This window comes from Platichthys flesus, chromosome 8 (assembly GCF_949316205.1).
Source record: "Platichthys flesus chromosome 8, fPlaFle2.1, whole genome shotgun sequence".
Lineage (NCBI taxonomy): Eukaryota > Metazoa > Chordata > Actinopteri > Pleuronectiformes > Pleuronectidae > Platichthys > Platichthys flesus.
In genome coordinates this window covers 16,348,735-16,366,992 of record NC_084952.1, presented here as the reverse complement: position 1 = coordinate 16,366,992, position 18,258 = coordinate 16,348,735, and the positions used below count along the sequence as shown (strand labels likewise).

General features: G+C 40.9%; 1 protein-coding gene across 2 annotated transcripts in view; it reads right to left on the bottom strand.

Annotated features, from left to right (window-relative positions):
- Positions 1-18,258, bottom strand: part of tspan17 (tetraspanin 17) — a 61,590-nt gene that overhangs the window by 35,683 nt on the left and 7,649 nt on the right. The window contains exons 2-8 of one of the 2 annotated variants that reach the window (XR_009921717.1): positions 15,842-15,892; positions 12,816-12,962; positions 11,499-11,669; positions 10,909-11,034; positions 10,733-10,780; positions 6,991-7,107; positions 6,632-6,738 (exon numbers count right to left, since the gene is read on the bottom strand). Coding sequence is in view for 1 of the 2 variants with exons in the window: in XM_062393598.1 (XP_062249582.1) it covers positions 6,673-6,738; positions 6,991-7,107; positions 10,733-10,780; positions 10,909-11,034; positions 11,499-11,669; positions 12,816-12,962; positions 15,842-15,892 (726 nt within the window). In the remaining variant the exon portion in view is untranslated. Of the gene's footprint in view, positions 1-1,618; positions 6,739-6,990; positions 7,108-10,732; positions 10,781-10,908; positions 11,035-11,498; positions 11,670-12,815; positions 12,963-15,841; positions 15,893-18,258 lie in introns of those variants that run through there. The other variant, XM_062393598.1, reaches the window with a different exon arrangement.

The following is an 18,258-nucleotide window of genomic DNA, read 5'->3' as shown; positions in this document are numbered from 1 at the left end:
TGCAGATGTACGATTACATTTTGAAACCTCAATCATGAAGGAAGTGGAGCGTGTATCGAGCAGTGATATCACCGAGCTGCATCCTCATAATAATATTAAACTGTCTGGTTTTGTGCGACTACTTTGAGGACGTCAGGAAGCTCACTGCTGCTGCCCCGCAGTACATGATGTTTCCTGAGCAGATAAAAACCACAGCACCACTCAGTATTTACTGGACAGATAATGCTCATGGTAGCAGCCACTTTAAATCAGATCAGAAAGGAGGAATGCCAGTCGCCGCGGCTTCCGTGAAGCCACATGCTTTATCTAAACAGGCGCAGCCCTAAATTAGGGAATTTTCAAGGTTTACAAATGATAATTCGCTGCCGCTGCCCGCAGCCAGACACTGCAACGTAAAGGCCGTGTGAACAGTGATGCATGTGTCCACTTGGTCATTTGTGCATTGTCAAGAAAACAGCTCCACTTAGGAGTGCATCCTATCTTTGTACATTACAGAACATTTAAAAACACCTAAAAGGCAGAATTGACAGGGAAGTGCATAGATTTGTGAAGCTGCCAGCTGATCTTCAAACACCACGGCTGTCAACATCATGAGCTCATTCATCAGAGTCCGCTTTGTTTCTTTTTCATTTATCAAGCATATATATTTTTAGCATTGCAGTTGTTTGCCACCTCGCAGGATAAAAAGATCAAGACACAGCACAACTGTGAGTCAGTGTACGTGTGTGTCACTGTTTGTCTCCCTCTGTTGGCTGACTCATCCATCATATGATGAATTCAAACATTTCCTTAATCATACACCCTGAAAATATACAAAAGACCTTCCAGTGTAAGGAGGACAATGACTGCGGCTTCAATTCTAGCCACTGTCTGACAGAACATTGCTGCTTAGTCTGAAAAACATTACATTAAAACAATGAAAGGTTCACAAAACAATACACAGAAAAAATAGCTAATTACAATAAAATGCTAAAATTGGTCTAATTCCAGGTAGCCATAGTGTGAATATAACTTATTAAAGGTCCAGTGTGTAAGATTTACATGAAAGGGATCTATTGGCAAATATTTAGTGTAAAATAATCCTAGTGATGTTTTCACTAGTGTGTTGGATCTGAATTGTACAAACTGTTGCTTTCTTTACTGTAGAATAAGCCCTATATATTCATATACTTTAGATTTAACATCGGGAAAGGGTCCTCTCTACGGGTCCTCTCTACGGGTCCTCCAGTCTCTACGGAGGCCACACGACTGGACAAACTAAGGTTTTGAGTTTTTATGAAAACTGTAGGCTATCAGAGGTTCTTTCATGTTTGGAAGGGGAGATGAAGTGAGGGGTACTCAGCTGCAACATTCAACTTCACCACTAGATGTCACTAAATTCTACACATTGAACCTTTAAGTCGAAGTTGAACACACTTATTTCATGTGTGGTACCACCTGAAGTAATTCTTCAAAGTTGCAACTACACATCATATAAATGTATCTGACTGAAACTTTTGTTTTGAAATGGAGGGATGGGAAGACTTCAGAAGAATGAAATTAAAACCAATAAAATACGGCACTTGAGTAACTGTGCTTCCTGTACATAAGTGGAAATAAAACCCACACAGCACTGCTATTATCTTAAATCCTTTAATATATGAAAGAGGCATATTTTAACACAATATACAGTGTAACAGACCATGTCCAACAGTTTCCATTTACATTTCTTTACAAGGCTGCCCGTCATTGGAAGGGTCGCAACTGAAACAACTGATTGACAGTAGGGTTTTGTTTGTTGTCATCTGCTGCAATCGAGTCACAACTGGAAACAGACTGTTGATTAAACTCAGAAAGAAAAAAAAAAAAAATCTTGTTTGTGTTGCCCAGCTGAACAAAGATATTCAGAATAATTTCTGTGAGCCTAAGAGATCCCTATCTACTGTATCTGTATCCATATTCTTCAACTGGGGGCCAATGTGTACCAGTCAACAACTCAATATGATCACAAACAAATCAGTTCCGCTGCATCTTTGTGCTCTGATGTGACCGGCGTCTGAACAGCGGCAGGAACGATCCGCGGTTGAGTGATGTGCTGCTCACCTTCGTAAAAACTATTTGACGGGGACATGAGCAGACCCCGAAAGCTTAGACAGGATCACAGGACGGTGTTGCATGAATATAAGGAAAAAAGTTAAATCCTTCATAAATGCATATGTAGAGTTGTATATCAATACAGATTATCAAACCTTTGAAGTAGTGATTTGTGATCATACTTAAAAAATCATCCCCAGCCACTGAAGAGACATAAAAGCCAAACCAAACAAAGAGTTGAACGCTTTGAGATTGCATATAAAACATAGGTCTGCGCGCACACACACACACACACACAAACACACACACGCCTGGAAACAGAAGAAATGGAATGTAATTGGCTTTTACGCTCATGGAACAATTAAAAAAAGATGAGGACACCAGAGTAACATTGAAAACAAAAGACACGTTTTAATTCACATTACTAAACTTCACTGGTTTTGTGCATTGCGTGCATGTGAGGGTAAAGACTAAGACTTCTTACTGTAGTAGGTCCATGCTGATACAGACTTATACATTCATGTTATGCATAAGGCTCCTCAGGAATGATTTAACTGCCCAGAGGGACAGTAGAAAAAAATTAAAGATGTTGTTTTGTGATTGCGAGGCTGCTATGATAGAGTACAAAACACAGTTAGCATTGTTCACCCCCCCCCACATTGAATACAATCAGCCGAAGCTGGTAAAACTCAAACATACTCCAGCGAGTCACCTTTGTAGAGTCTGTATAAAGAATAACCTGCCATCCTGCAGATTATTGTGGCCCTTTAGTCCTCATTACCAAGGTGACTCTCTGATTATTGGCAGATCCATCTAGACACGGCGGAGGCTACAGAGAGTCTGTGCTTTTTGTTTTAGAGCTGCAGCACAACTAACACCCGTGGCCTCCATCTGCCCCAGCCAGACCCGCGGCATCACTCAAAAAGGCAGCGACTGCTCTGTTAACGTCACGTACGACACCAGTCTCCTTGCATGCATGACCAGAGGTTGGTCTTTATTTATGAGGGGAAGGGGTATTTCAGATTTAAAAGAAAACGATGGGAACACTTAACAGATTAACTGATCCAATCCACTAATTCATTCAAATAAAAAAAAAAGAAAAAAGAACAGGTGTTGAAAAAATGCCTCTGGTTTCATCCTTGTAGATTTAACAGGACATTTGATCAAAATAAAAGTAAAGCAATGTCACATCAGGCAACTTTGGGTGAGGATAACTCGCCGTAAGTTGTGTTTTATCCTGAAAATGTTTCTACATTGGAGCTGAAGGAAAAAAGACTAAAGAGAAAACGTGTTCTGCAGTCAGATTGCTGCAGGCGCTGTGTTTAAAAATACATCAAAATGACAGCCTAGGAGATATGTGCAGTCAGATCAGGTAGTGGTTTGGAAGCGGGAACATGGGGAGCCAGAGCAACATGTGACATGTAATGTACACACAGCGGACGATCGTCAGGGTCGGAATGAAATGACAGAGCAGTTAGAGGTTTTGGTTTAATGTCACAAAATAGCAATGCTGCTCATCTTTCATCTTGTGCACGCTTCATTTCAAAACATGTGTTTCTCCCCTGAAACCCACCTGTGCGATAAAATAATGCTCATGAAAGAATAAAAAAATGTTATGTATAAAATGATCAAGTGAACCCAGTTATACCTGCATTCTGTGAGGATCACGGATGAGATGAAAAGCTGTAGCTTGAAGTGTGAAACAAGAGTTTGGTTTTTTTTATATGATGAAAAACAAACGGCAATGTGGGCTGAGTGCAAACGAAGAAAAAGAGAGAAAAATAATCTGAATTTCTCCTCAGCCTGGAAACAACGTGACAACATGGCAGATTGTTCAAATGCCAAGATCAGGTGAGACTTGTCATTTTCCTGGTTACTGCACTAAGTTATCAATAATCTAGTCAAAGTAAAAGCAGCATTCATGTTATATTGACAATGATGCTAACATCAAAAAGGTAACAGCATGTATTTACTATTCTAGTTAAAAAAAAAATAGGCCAAACTATAGACAAGACAATGAATTAAAGATAAAAGCAGTGTGTTAGCATTTTACATTTTTTGTTTGATTTCTCATTTCACCTGGCACTTCCCACATAAAAAGGGACAATTAATTCACATTTTGGCTGTGCAGAAATGCTGTTTGTTAATGTGGGGGTTCCTAATCAAGTATGAATGGCAGCCAGATAAAATCTTGGCAGTTAGCTTGTGACCAGCTGATATTATTTGGTCTCCGTTTGGACTGCTAGCAACATCAACGATAAGAAGTTGATGTGCAGTTCACTGATGGATCAGACTTTAAACAGGCGCCTGTTGAAGTCAAACTATAAACCTGGTGTACAAGTCTCTACGAAAGGATGAATAAAAGGACGTATTCAAAGAACAGACACGAATATTTTCATAATGCAGAAGACGAGATATAAATGTAAGACAAGTGTGGTAACAAAGTCAAGTAAAAAAGGCCCCAAACCAGCAATCCCATGTGCCTGAGGGATGCTCAGAGATAAACAAGAAACTCTGTCATTAAGTGTTTTCCCCCCACTCTTTAGCATATAACCTACAATCCTAACCCCACCAGGCCATCCATATAAAACAATCTAATATCCTTCAGTAAATCAACAGATAATAAAGTTACTGCAGGGCAAACAGGGAGACTGTCGAAGAACTGTCAGTGTTATTCTGTGTTAAGTCATTTTAAGAGACATACCGGTGGCAGAAAGCATAATGGAGTCAAGGCCTCAAGTGTTTGTATGGTTGCACATGTTTTTGTTCGGCAGGCACTGAGCTTCCGCATATTCAAGAATCAGCTTTGATAAAAGTAGGTTAACATCAACATTGACAGATTCTGTTGGAAGATATAACCCTTTTAGCACAAAGCTCCCACGTTTATCAGTAAACGGTAATTTGATAGTTGTACATGACGTAAAATAGAAAATCCTGTTACCCAGGTACATGGAATACATGTTTCCATGTCAACACTGGAGCTGCAGATGTGGAACGTAGGCGTTAAGACTGATGAAACAAAAATCAATCCACTGATGAATCTCGGGGGGAAAAGATGAACAGCTCATGATCAAAGCATCACCTCACGTGTCGAACATGGAGCTGGTTGTGTTCAGGCTCAGACATGTGTGGCTGCCGGTGGAACTGGCATTTACTGATGATTCCACTGATAACAGAAGGAACCGGATAAATGCAGGTGAACAGGATCATCCTGAGAGCTCAGATTCAGTCACACACTTTGAAACCCGTTGGACGACATGTCATTATTCAGCAGGACCAAGTTACTCAATATACAACCAGAGCAACCACAGAGCCTTTTAGGGTGAAGACTGAGCAACAGTCGACTTGGGGAATATTAAAGAGCGAGCTGACGGGGGCGGCAGCGAAAGAGAGAGTCACCAGGGATGATACAAAGTGGTTGCTGATGTCTGTTGGCCGTAGACTTCAGACAGTCACTGGCTGCCAACGATTCTAAGCAAAACATGAAATATGATAATTTTGTTTGACTTTATGTGTCCAATTATTTTTGAATCCCTAAAATGTGGGCACCTCGTGTTAAAAGGGTTAAATCTCCCACACAGTTCCTTCTATGTTGACTTTAAACAACTGATATCAAAGCTGAGACTTGGCACTTAAATGTAGAGCCTTCTATATTATAGTTCAAATTGAACGTCCTGAAACTCAGAGCCTGAAGTGTGTGTACAATCCCTTTGAGTCATGACTTGAGTTTTTTCGGCCAGACCCTGAGGTATTGTGGGGCGGGGTTCAGAGATTCATATACAGAAACAGAAAAGACACGAACATGTCATTGAGAATTAATGGCACTTTCTTTTTACATATACAGTTAGAATTTAAATCTCTTGAAACGCTGAAGCTGGAGACATGACCAGCCAGTGTTCAGAGTCTTCTCAGTGGTCATTAAAAAGGTCACAATTGGGAAATGTTACAAGCAACAGAGTCAATATGTTTGTTGGCCAGCTGGCCGGCCGGCCAACCGCCATCTCCTGCAGCAGGAAGTTGGGATAATCGCATAAAAAAACTCTGTTTTTACTACTACTGTTTTTATGGGAGATATTCAACCCCTTGCTGGGTGGGACTGTGGCTCTGTGACAAAGTAACTCTTGACCAAAGAGGTTAAGACTTGTCGTCCCTTTTCCTTTGTTCTTCATTTGTTGTCTCTTACTTTCATCCATGGCTTTCAATCTCCTAGCCGACAGGAGTCATTGTGCAACTGCGCCCCATAAATACACTGGTCTAAAGAACAAAAGCAGAGGAAAAGGCAAACATAATGGAATCTATCTCTGAAGTAGGCAAGGCGGTCCTCTGTTTATTTGGGTTAGAATCCCTGCTTAGTGGTAAACAAAGTGTTGACGGTTTGGTTTGCGTGGGATATTTTCTCCCTTTAACCATTCAAGTGTCATCGTTACACAGAGGAGTAAACGCTTAGTGACAGTTCGTCTGTAAGTGTGTATGTGCTGCTGAGCTCAGTGGGAAAGTGGACCGGGCTCATGGCTCTCCGTCCTCAGCTGGACAGGAACTGTTTGTGTGCTGTGTTGACCTGGTGTGGGCCTGAGGGGCGGGGCTCCCTCATCTCTCCTGTCACCAGTTGGCTTTGACGGCATTGATGTCGCTCACTAGGTTTTGAGCAAGGCAGATACCAAAAATCTGGGGAGGGAGCCACACAGGACGTTAGAACAGGAAGTGACATCAGAACAAAACACAATTGATCCTCAAAAAATGACTACTGTAATGCAGGGATTTGATTGATGTTGCCTTTTCTCACCACTAGATAGCAGTGATGACACAAAATCAAAACCCTTCTACATTTTCTGTTTTAAATAAACATGTGATTTTCAAATGGACAAAGTGTCCTCGTATGAATATTTCCAGGTAAAATAATCTACAATGATTTCTTACCTGCAAAAGTGCAACACCAACAAAGATTCCAGCTACAATGATCAGGTTGTCCTGAAGCCACTTCTCAAACTGTCCCACACAGCCCTTGGTGTAGATATATTTCTGCCGATCCAGCTCCTTTTCAGAAAGAAAGTACAGACACAATAAAACAATGACTTCATAAATCGTTTATTAATAATCATTAGATCCATGAGCTCCCAGAGAGGAGACTTTAGCATAAGTGAAACATCAGACTCTGACTTGCCTGACCTTTAACTAATCCTGGACAAAATAAAAATACAGAGCGTTTTTTGCCCGCTGACACCATCGCTGAAGAGGGCAGAAGGAAAGAATGACAGTCGTTCTCAGATGTCCGTGTCTGGACATCATGGAGGATAAGAAGGCAGTGTATTCAGTTTTCTCTGCGGACACAGTGGAACTGAACAAACAGGCAGAAGCTGTTTCCTGTTACCGGACAGATGGCTGTTTGCGTTGGCTGACTCAGCCGATGATGTATGTGCTCCGTTCAGAGATGCAAATAAAAAGGTGTAAATTAGAGCTCCAGAGACACTGACAAGGGGGGAATAAGACTGGGTGTGAACAAGATGACACAGTGTTGTCTTTGTTACTCTTCGAGACAACCAGGAAAACCCTTTGTTCTATTGCAAAACCTGAAGGCTATCTTTCAACCAATGGGAGGTGAAGGGAGCCCCCTGGCAGCCAATAAAAAAAAGAGCAGGAAACACAAGGTCGTTCTGGCTGTGAACTTCCTCACAAGCTATTTCAGCCCTCTGCCTTTGTTGTGCTGCTGTCCTCCCCAGGTCTCCTGCTCTTCCTGTTTCTCATCCTGCCATCCATAAAAAAGGGCTGCACAGGAACTTGGTGCATATCACTGATGGGCATAGTGTCAACAGCCAGGGCGACAGCACAAGAGCACGCCGAGAGAACCTTAATTCATAACAACTCGGTGGCAGGTTGTTCACTGTATTGCAGTGTGCCTAGCAACAGCAGTCTTTCTGACTGCAGTGCAGTGAGTTGTAACCACCACACCCACACACAGAGGAAAAGGGAACGGACTGGCATAACCCACTGAGTTGCCAATTACAGAGTGTAGTAAGGCTGCTCTCTCTGCTAAAACTGGAGCCTAATTATCCCTGTTAGAAGAACAATCTGTTATTAAGGCAAGAAGCATGCAGAGGAGTCTGTGTGCTGCTTAACCCTTCACATTCTCTGTGTCTGCTGTGTCGGCAAACTGTTTCCAGATATACATGTATTTATAAAACGGCTATACTTCATAGGTCTTTATCAAGAATGATGGACGGAACAATGACAGGAATCCTGAAGTTTAATTCAATACCTTTAAGACCTTTTTTAAACACCAACATCACTGCAACACTGAGCTCTAACCATTTCATCAGGGACAAACCTTGAACTACCATCTATTGATTTTGAGATTGCAAAACTTAAGAATCTAGATTGCAGTAACCTTTATGGAACACTGTATCAACACAACAGAATTTAGATTTGCTGGGAGGTGGGCCTAACTCAAAGATGAAAGTAATAACAATAACACGCTCACTAACACAGGTATTAACATAAATCTCAGAGGTCTTAGCATTCTTTCCTCTCTCTCCCATTCAATCTCTAGTACATTTGGCCGAACAAATGAGGCTGTTTGAAAACAAAATACTGCTGAGAATCGCATCGTCAGCATGGTATTGGCCAGGTGGGTTTCTAAAGCGGTGAAAAGCAACTCAGCCATTAAAGTGGCCTCCTATGGCTGCAGTATGTTAAAATTACAGCTGACAAAAGCCACAATTACACTTATGAAACTCAGAATTTAACTAAATGTACTCAGTAAAACACTTAACCAAGATAATGGGAACATGTTACACACCCAACTCACTGTGTGGGGGTAGGGCCCACCTCTGTTCAAAAACCCATCGGGATTCATGGCATGAGCCTCAACTCTGTTCTAAGTCGGTCCTGACCTCCCTGGGGCCCTGAAGCGAAATTCTGTAAAGGGGCCCTACGACCTGACCCCCGAGCCATGTAAACCATTTGCCATTGTCCCAGTCACACCTGAGGCCCCAGAGCTCCCACTACAATCCTCCCTCTTTTAAAACTGTTGGCGCCATCAAGTAAACCTAATGCATAAACAACATTGACCTTTTTATTTTTCCTAATTGTAATTAGGAAGTGGCCTCTGGTACCTTGGAAGGTGTTGTATAAATCTATATACAATTATTATTGAATAAAACATATTCTAGAGGAAATTGTAGAAAACACGAAATGTAGAAAAGGGTCAAATATAACAGAGCTTTGGCTCTGCAGCCGGGAGATTACCAGATATAGATAACCCACTACTATTAATTTGATTAGCTTCACTGGACCCATTCAAGTTGGCTCACCAGGATTTTCTTAAGTACATTCGAAAAAAAGTTGGTCGAGTCCTTCAGCTTTTATTTACGGGGAGATGTGCAGCCATATTGCCCAGTATGCCTAGCTGATTAACATTTAAAATTCAATGTTTAATCAATAGTAAATGTCAAGTAATTACCTATGGCCTATGCAGAGTACCATCATGGACACACATTGTCTGCACTGGTTCACACAGAAGCTTCAGCCTGATGGCACAGGTTTGCTTTGGTGAGTCTATGTTCAAGCTGCATTTTATGAACACCGTCGGCCATTTCTAAAACGTAATGAACTGTTGCATTTTCGTTCTCACTTTTGTCATTCACAAAGTCACAGAACCGCCCTGGAAGTGGTTGGCAAGCAAAAAACAGACCAAGAGATGCACTGCCCAGTTAACTTAAGCCGTTTTCAGACCGGGGATCTCCGGTGTCCAGTGCATGTCTGAAAGCAACTTTAGTGAGAGACAGATATGAGACAGATGCAAATCTACTTAATGTTAGTGTTATTTGCTGACATAAAAAAGAGATCATGTTTACCCGATTGCTGTCTCTACAATTCACTTCTGTGATGTCATAATTGTCTTTGCGACCAGAAGGACAGTTCTGCTTTTCTCTCTCTTCAAAGATGTAAACACCGACACCTGCTTTGGCACGAGTGCGTAGGAGCGCTGGCTCTGATTCAGTGGCTTTGTATTCCATGTGTTATACAATCAAGAATCTGCAGCGGGTGTCTGATATTGTCAAATTAACTGAATGCTATACAATTTATGTGTCTGACTTCCTGGCCAGCTTGTTCTGCTCTGTGCAGTTTAATGCAGCTGCACAGAAGTCTGCAAAGCTTTACATTATAAAAAAATTGACATTGGACAAACATGCTATTAAAATTGAAAATGTAGTTACAAAATGTTAAACCTTGTAAAATAGAAATGAAGTTGTTTGAACACTTTTTAAGGGTTTTAATTGTCACTAAACTGATTTACTGCCTTCTTTTGTAGGTCCTGCAGACACCCTGGAGAACCAATCAAGACCAATACAAATGAAGCCGATTGCCACTCCAACCGAACAACTGCTGAGATCACCTCAATCAAGCAGGTTTGCAGCTTGTCAGTTAACTCAGCCTCAGGAGTAATTCCACTCAGGAAGGTTGGCATTGGCTGCCAATCATGCCTTAGACAACTGCCCTTGACCGTACCATGAATACAAACTGGTTCTCCGTAACCATCTCCGTAAGAATCTTATAAGTCTTTTTATATTTAGATATATATGGAATATATTCTGAAGGACAATATTAGCTATAGCATGAAAACAAATTAGGAATAGGTAAAGAGAGACCTGTTGATACTTACCAATTGAAGCCGAACATCATAACCACACTGCGTGTTGATTACATCCTCCTGTTAAAAGAACAACATGAAAATGTGAAGTGCTCTATAAATAGGGGATTATTCATATGTCTGAGTGACATGAGGATAAATAGATTATTTATAAAAATCCTGATTATTCTTATTGCTGAGTGACTTACCGCGGGGTCTTTAACACAACAGGAAAAGGGGACTCCACAGCGCTCCCTGCTGGGGTTCGGCTCAGTGCAGTTGAAGTAGATGTTGAGGTTCCAGTCGTCGGGCCCGTGAGCTCCGCAGCATGACCACTGAGACAGCAGCAGCAACAACACGAGATTAAACTGCCAGCTTTGTCTAATGGACACATTTAATTTCTCTGATCTGGTCTTGAAACAGCTCTAGAGTCTGGCTCAGGTTAGCTGGGGCGGGTGGCAAACTACAGATAGACAGACTCAAATGGCAAGACAACAGCGGATCTAATTAGCTCTACAGTGCAACACGACAGAGCCCAGCATTTTCACATGGGAGCCAATTATCTAAATCGTTTCATTCATATAATTGGATAATCATTTGAAGGAAATGAAATCACATTAAACATGAGATTTACTGCACAGCTGCTGACTCATTCTCCCCTCAGCCCAGCGCTGAGCAGATTCAACATCAGCTTTTAAACATGTACACAACTAAAATTTATGGAGAAGGCAGTGACTTCTTACAGCCTGGAAACACAAGCTAGTGACACACAAGTTTCAGTGAGTTAATGTGGACTCACATATTCCTGGGCAAAGTCAATGAGATTCTGTAAGTCGATGTCATCTCGGTAGGCCTTCACATTATTGTTGATGAAAAAGTTGAGCTGGTCTTTGATCCAGTCCTTAAAGACGAAGGCGAGGATCCCCGCAGTCAGCTCCAAGAAGAAAATCAAACCAAGGAACACAGAAAACTGAAAAAGTACAAGACACACGTCAGACTAAATACACAAACACAAAATGTCTCACTTCAAACATCTGTGTATCATGTGTCGTAAATTGTGGTGGCCCTCAGAGCTCAATGCAATAAACACAAGAAAACACATACAAATAAACACAATACATGCAAATAGAGAAAACATTTTCATCATTTTGACAACAAATGTGCCAACACCACAAAATACATGCAACATAACTAAGTGTCTCCAGGGGACACTGACAAGTGATAAAGATTGTTATGATGTTATTTGTTGTGAGTATTTGGTCGTGTTGTTAGTATTTGATCATGTTGTGAGTTGTATTGTTGTGAGTATATGCAGCGTTGTCTATATTTGGTCGTGTTGTGAACGATTTTCTATTGCTGTGCAAGTGTTATTATAAGTGTAAAAATTATTGAAGACACTCTTTTTGAGCTTTTAGGGCAGGAAAAAAAAAAATCTCTCGGATTTCTTGGAAAGGGACCACAGCTCTCATGTGTCCCAGTGCAGGTCTGGTGGTAAGATTGGTCCTGATTTGCTGAGTGAGAGCGTGGCAACATAAACCGCAGTCCCAGCGGTACGCGTATGTCATCCCTTTACAGTAAATGTAGGAGGAGACAGGGATTATGATAAATGCACAAAAGACACATTAGCAGCTCACTCTGACGCCTGACTTATTGCTGCTAATGGACAGGGGCTGGAGTTAATAGCTACTCAGAATCACAGCCTGCAACGAGGCTAGTTTGTCTATGTCACTCATATGTTCTCATGCTCATCAATCCAGCTGAACACAAAGAAACGTCCTTAAATGGTGAGGTCATGGCTTTGGAGCAATTCTGAGCTTCTTTCAGATCAAAATCAAAAAGTTGCCACTGAAGAAAACATTGGTTGACACCAATATGGGAATATTTGTATGGCCTATAAGGACTATATCAGTGTCTCTGGTTATTAGTGAAAAATGAGTAGGTTTAGTAATGAGATAACACATTTTAATGCCATGCATCACCCACATTTGGCTTGGGTGAATCTAAAAAGGGACACTTGCTACACTGACAGCCTCAGCTCTGGTATGCACTGCAGATCTAAAGGGGTGTGAGGTGGTTAAAATGGAGTCTGTGTGGAGAGAATCAGGAGCTGGCTTACAAATTTAAGCAAGAGGGTGTTCTCTCTGAGGGCTCCAATACAGCCAGCAAAGCCCAGAACGAACATGACCCCTCCCACAACGATGAAGAGCCACACAGGGTCGAAACCCCCTAGATCCGTGATGGACGACAGATTGGACAGCACGCCCTGAGGGAGAGGAGAAAAGACAAAAGGCAGGGGTTTAAATCCTGACTATAATATTTCCACAATCAATCCTCATCATCTCTTTTACGTGGTCTCATGAAAATCTCTCATTCTTAAGCTTTGGAAAGAGTTGGGTGTCAAAGTAAGAAGTGAAGTAATGACACACCCAAGAGACCAACCGGGGTCGCAGAGGCAGAAATGTAACGAAATCTATTGGAATTCAATAGTGTCGTTGAAATTGACTGGTATACATCAAATGTGCTGCTTTCTAAATAAAACAACAAACCCCACAGGGAGCTATCTTGTCAGTTTATCACCAATACTGCTTCACTCTCCGGTAGATCACTGTCCAGCCAACAAAATAAGTCCCTTTTGTCAGGGGAAAGAAATGTTCACAACAGACATCTGTCCTTCCTCTCCGGCCCCACAGTCCCAGAGGCCACAGTCTATACACAAACATGTTTTCCTGTCAGCCTCTGGTCTGCATCATGCCTTACACTGACAGACATGTATTATTAGGCCCATTTCTCAATCTGTATTACACTGGTAAGAGAGTGCCTCAGCTTAATGGAAAAGGCTTTTATCGTGTAAACTATGTCAATATTTAAAGTTTCAAATTTAAAAGTAATCTTGGTGAGGTAACATCTCCTGCGTCACACGGCTCTGAATGCCAAACTCCCAATTTTTGTTTTTACATTTACGACAAGCTGATATCAGCACAGATTTCTTCATATACCGGTAGTCATCCGCCCCGAGCACAGCTTGTTCTCCCAAAATAGGGGACTTGAGGAGTTTTATATGGATTGCATGTACTCCATGCAAACAAACAGTCGACATTACAGAGATTTGGCGACAGCACAGTCACATTTTACTGGCAACTTTAGCTTTTGGATTAAATGAGAGCAGTCGTTTTCCACTTGAACATTTTGGTACTTTTCCAACATGTACAGTGATTAACAAGGGCATATACAGAAACACTTTCATTTAAGGATTGTGATGGGACTAAATCCATACAATAAGCAGGTAATGGGCATAACTAATTTACCGACAGACATCCTGCTGTAATCTTTGTTGCTGGGGATGTTCAAGCATCCCACTCTCCTATTGTTAGATCAGATTCAGGCTCAACCATGTATAGCTAGATTTGAGAAGTTATTTTTTGTTTCTTCGATTTAGAGTTTGCTTTCAGAACCTCCGTACAAGTAAAGAGGATGAGGCGCTGCTACAAGCACTGTTTTTTTAGAAGCTCTGAGCTCAAATTGGCTGTTTCAGTCAGAAGCTTAAATGAGGGGCTGTGTAACAGGCAATTTAAGACAAATATAGACTTTGTTGATCTTTTTTTGAATTTCTGGAGTTCCAGAGTAAAAATATAGAGCTGTAAATGAGCGTAAATGGTCACCTTTACTTTCACTGTGTAGTGTACAATGAGGAGCGTTGCTTGTGGGTCTAAAAGCTTGTTCAAATATAATAGGTGTTCCAATTCATGGGTGTCTCTCAAAATCTCTCACCTAAAGGGAACCTTCCATTTATTGTTTGTAAATGTGGGCCCCTGCTCTTTGTTCTGAAATACTGTTTATTTTTCCCATATAGTGCACGTCAAAATAAAACTTGCAGCTAAAGCCAAAGAAGCTGAAGTCTCATACTGCTTAACTTAAGCTGCTCTGCACTGAGCTGAGGGACAACTGCCGGACAATACCGCATTTTTGTGTTTTTATGGCACTGGTGCAGAATAAAATTCCTTTATTTGAATTTAAGCATGAGGCCCTGAAACAATAATGTGGTCTAGCTGCACGCAGCGGGCTTGAAACTAATCAGCTTAGTCACCGAGACCCAAACTCATCATTGTGCCTTTCCAGTACGCGCTATTCATCATTTAGCAAAATCCTTTTAAATTATTCACTCTGTTCCACAAAGGTACTCCGGTGCAGGTCTATTTGCGGAGTTCATGACCAGATGTTACTAATGAGTCCAAGCTTCCACAGCATTTACTGAGCTGAATGGGGCATTTTCAAGCTAATTAATGAACAAATTGACTAAACCCTGTTGGAAGAAATTTTAAAACAACCTCTTATAGGCACATGACACCTGATGTTTGTGGCCTGCACTGTGGGAAATAAATAGTATCTACTTTCCATACAAATCTGAAAGGCCGGTTAATTTATTCTGCATTAATACCTGTACCATTTTTTAACGGATGGGCTACAGCAAAATTGTTTATTTCCTAAGGTGTCTAAGGCCTGGTGCACACTAGAGGATTTTTTAACTCGTAACAGATTGTAATAACATGAGAGATCACAGACCCAAGCATATTTAACAGATTTTTTAACATAATAATCGTGAGAACGCACAAACTCTACGATTTGGCCCGAAAATAACAAAATGTAGGAGGACTGACGTTGTCAGCTGGCTACACTTGTGTGTGCGCTGTCCAGTTGGTGCTGATTCCAAGGTCAGCTCGCTGTCATTGAGGATTGATGGTTTCTGTAGGAGCCAATTACAGTAACTGCCAAACACATTAAAACATGTTTGGTAGTTACGTTTCAAGATCAGGGAGGCATCGGCTCCATCAGTAGTATCAAGATTATTTTGTATATCCTTCAGACTTCAGGAAAATTTGGGCAGATATTCAGCACCGACTGGATGGGGCAAATTGGATCCTCCAGTGTGCAGCAGCCAGAAGACGTGTTTACAGGATCGTTATGAGTAAATACTCATTCTTCGACTTCTTATTTCCACACCACTTCTGTCAAACTCTCAGCTCCCACCTAAACTCCCTCAGCTCGTTTTCGGCCAGGACGGTGGAAAAATTTGAGCTATGCTGTTGAGCCAGTCATGTTGCAATTCACCAGTGTGTGTTTAAGTCTGCATGTGTTTATACTTACCTTTTCTGCCCATGCCCACAAGCCAATGCATAAGAATGCTGCGCCTAGTAACTGTAAAACAAAGCAGAGAGAAGAGGATCTTCAGTCAAATAAAAAAGCCGTACCCATTAGTTATGAGACTATTTTACATCCTCCCAGTTTCAAGTATCTCAAAATGTCACCATATTCCTTCAGTATTTGTTTAAAAGCATGAATTCTTGAGATTTAATGAGCATCGACGCAGGTCAAAGACAGAAAAAAACATCTTATGTGACAGACCAAATATAAAGCCAATAGTCTAACCTCTACAAAGGGTGTGACTCAGTCTTCTTGGTTTAAAAGGGGTGTGTCCATGATAACACAACTGCCTACAGTAATATTTTTTTTAAACTGTGATTGATCAAAAGTAATCCATGACATCATCTTTTCCCAATACATCCTTGCCCAAAGCAAAAAACTAGAGAATTGCGAACACAAAGATCTTCTAATTCAATATAACCTCCAAGTACTCATCTAAACCTGGCAGTTTAAAGTGAGTCCATGTAGAACTCCTATTACTTTTAGGAAGAAAAATGGCTTGAGAGCTTTTAAACAATAGTGAATTCTCAGAAGACTTTTGTATTTTAAACTAGCTGTGGACAGATTGAATCATTACATTTGCCAGTTATTGCAGGTTTAAGGCATTGCACTTGGCTGGGTAAGAGGATGTGTTAAAAGGTAAATCCCTCCTGTATTAGTTTCCCATCAAAGGGAGGAATGATTATAAGGCCCGGCCTAAAACAAGCCACATAAGAAGAACTTCAGAAAGTATAGGGTGACCACAGCACTGGAACACCCAATGTAAAATAAACTCTAAAATGAAAAAAAATACAGCAGAGAGGCTTCAAGATTATATAAGACTATGTGTTAGTAAAGAGCAAAAGTTTCTTAGCTGCCAAAAAATGTAATTTGTAAGAGATTTGGTACAGTAATGCACTTAGCTGAAGGACATGACAATGAAAATAACATTGAAATTGAGTTAAATCCTACTGCTGCGAAGTTGATTAAATAAAGCGAGAAAAACAAAGGAAACCTGTCGATGCTGAACAGGGCCCACAGTGTGATAATAACAACAGCAGCAGCCGTCACTGGGAGGGGGTGCTGCCGCTGCTGAGTTGACCTGGTGGTTACACAAGCAGTTGTATGGAAGGGTGTGGTGGCTTCGGCTTGAAAGTGATGCGCAGGTAAGCAGCTGGAGATCAGTCAGTAGAGATTAAACTGACAGGGTGAGAGTAATAAACCTCTGCCTCTGACTTGAAATACTCCACATAATTACAGAGAGCACAAAAGAAACACGACAGAAGAAAACAACTCTCGGTTTACAGCATGGAGACCACAATTGTACAGCACCACCTCAAATATAGTGTTACAGAATGTCTTTCTAGATGCTGTATTTTGTTGTTTTAACCGTAGAGACATGTTCATTCAGTTGTTTATTTTGGAAGACGTAAGCAGGGATGTTGCTAAGCTGCATTCTGTATTTTCAAGCTATTTGTATAATTTGTTCACACCATTCAAATCAATGACAGACAGCTAAACAAAACACACATCTCTTTATATAAAGCAGTACAGTTCAACAGTGGCCTCCAAATATTTCTGAGATCATACCGTTGAAGAGGCATTAGAGGGGATTTGTTGCAGGACTGTTGTATTATAAAACATAAGATAGGCGTTTCTAATAAAGTGACAAGTGCACGAATGTATTGCATATTAAAAAAGGACAGTTATTCATGTATTTTTTAGGGACAGTTATTGACTATTTGTAAACCTGTGCAGACCAGTGAAGTTGAGGGAAGTATAATCACATACTCCCTTTCGTTTCCGAGTTCTGCAAAACATTTGACATAAAAAGTTATAACTTGGTCATTTCATTCCAGCAGACATTTGTTAAATTGCGCAATGACTAGTGTGATCTTGACATATGACTCCTAAATTCTAATCAGTTTAGTCCAAGCAAACGTTTTTACGAAGGAAATCCCCTCGGGTTCACGGGAAACTGATGCACAGACAGACAGTTGGGCAGACAGAAAATTCCTGCCTCTAATCATGGATGTCACCAGCGAGAAGGTATAATTTTTGTTATATCGGTTTCCTAATGGCTATATGGGTAAACCAACCTTCGTAATAAAAAAAATAATAAAAAAAAGAAATACTTGGAATTTAAAGGCGAGTGAAACATTTATGCATTCAACTCTTTGCTGCAATGTGTGGTGTATGTGTTAAGTCACTGCTCAATATATAAACCTGACTGGGATGAAAGTCTGGTTTGGACAATTTTAACTGTCACTGAATAAAGCGTCCCCAATCCTTGTGTGTCACATACTAGGGTGTGACCTTTTGCTGAGATTAGTGACTTGCTTCAAGGCTCGGAACTTTCTAAGAACACAGCCCATGAAGGA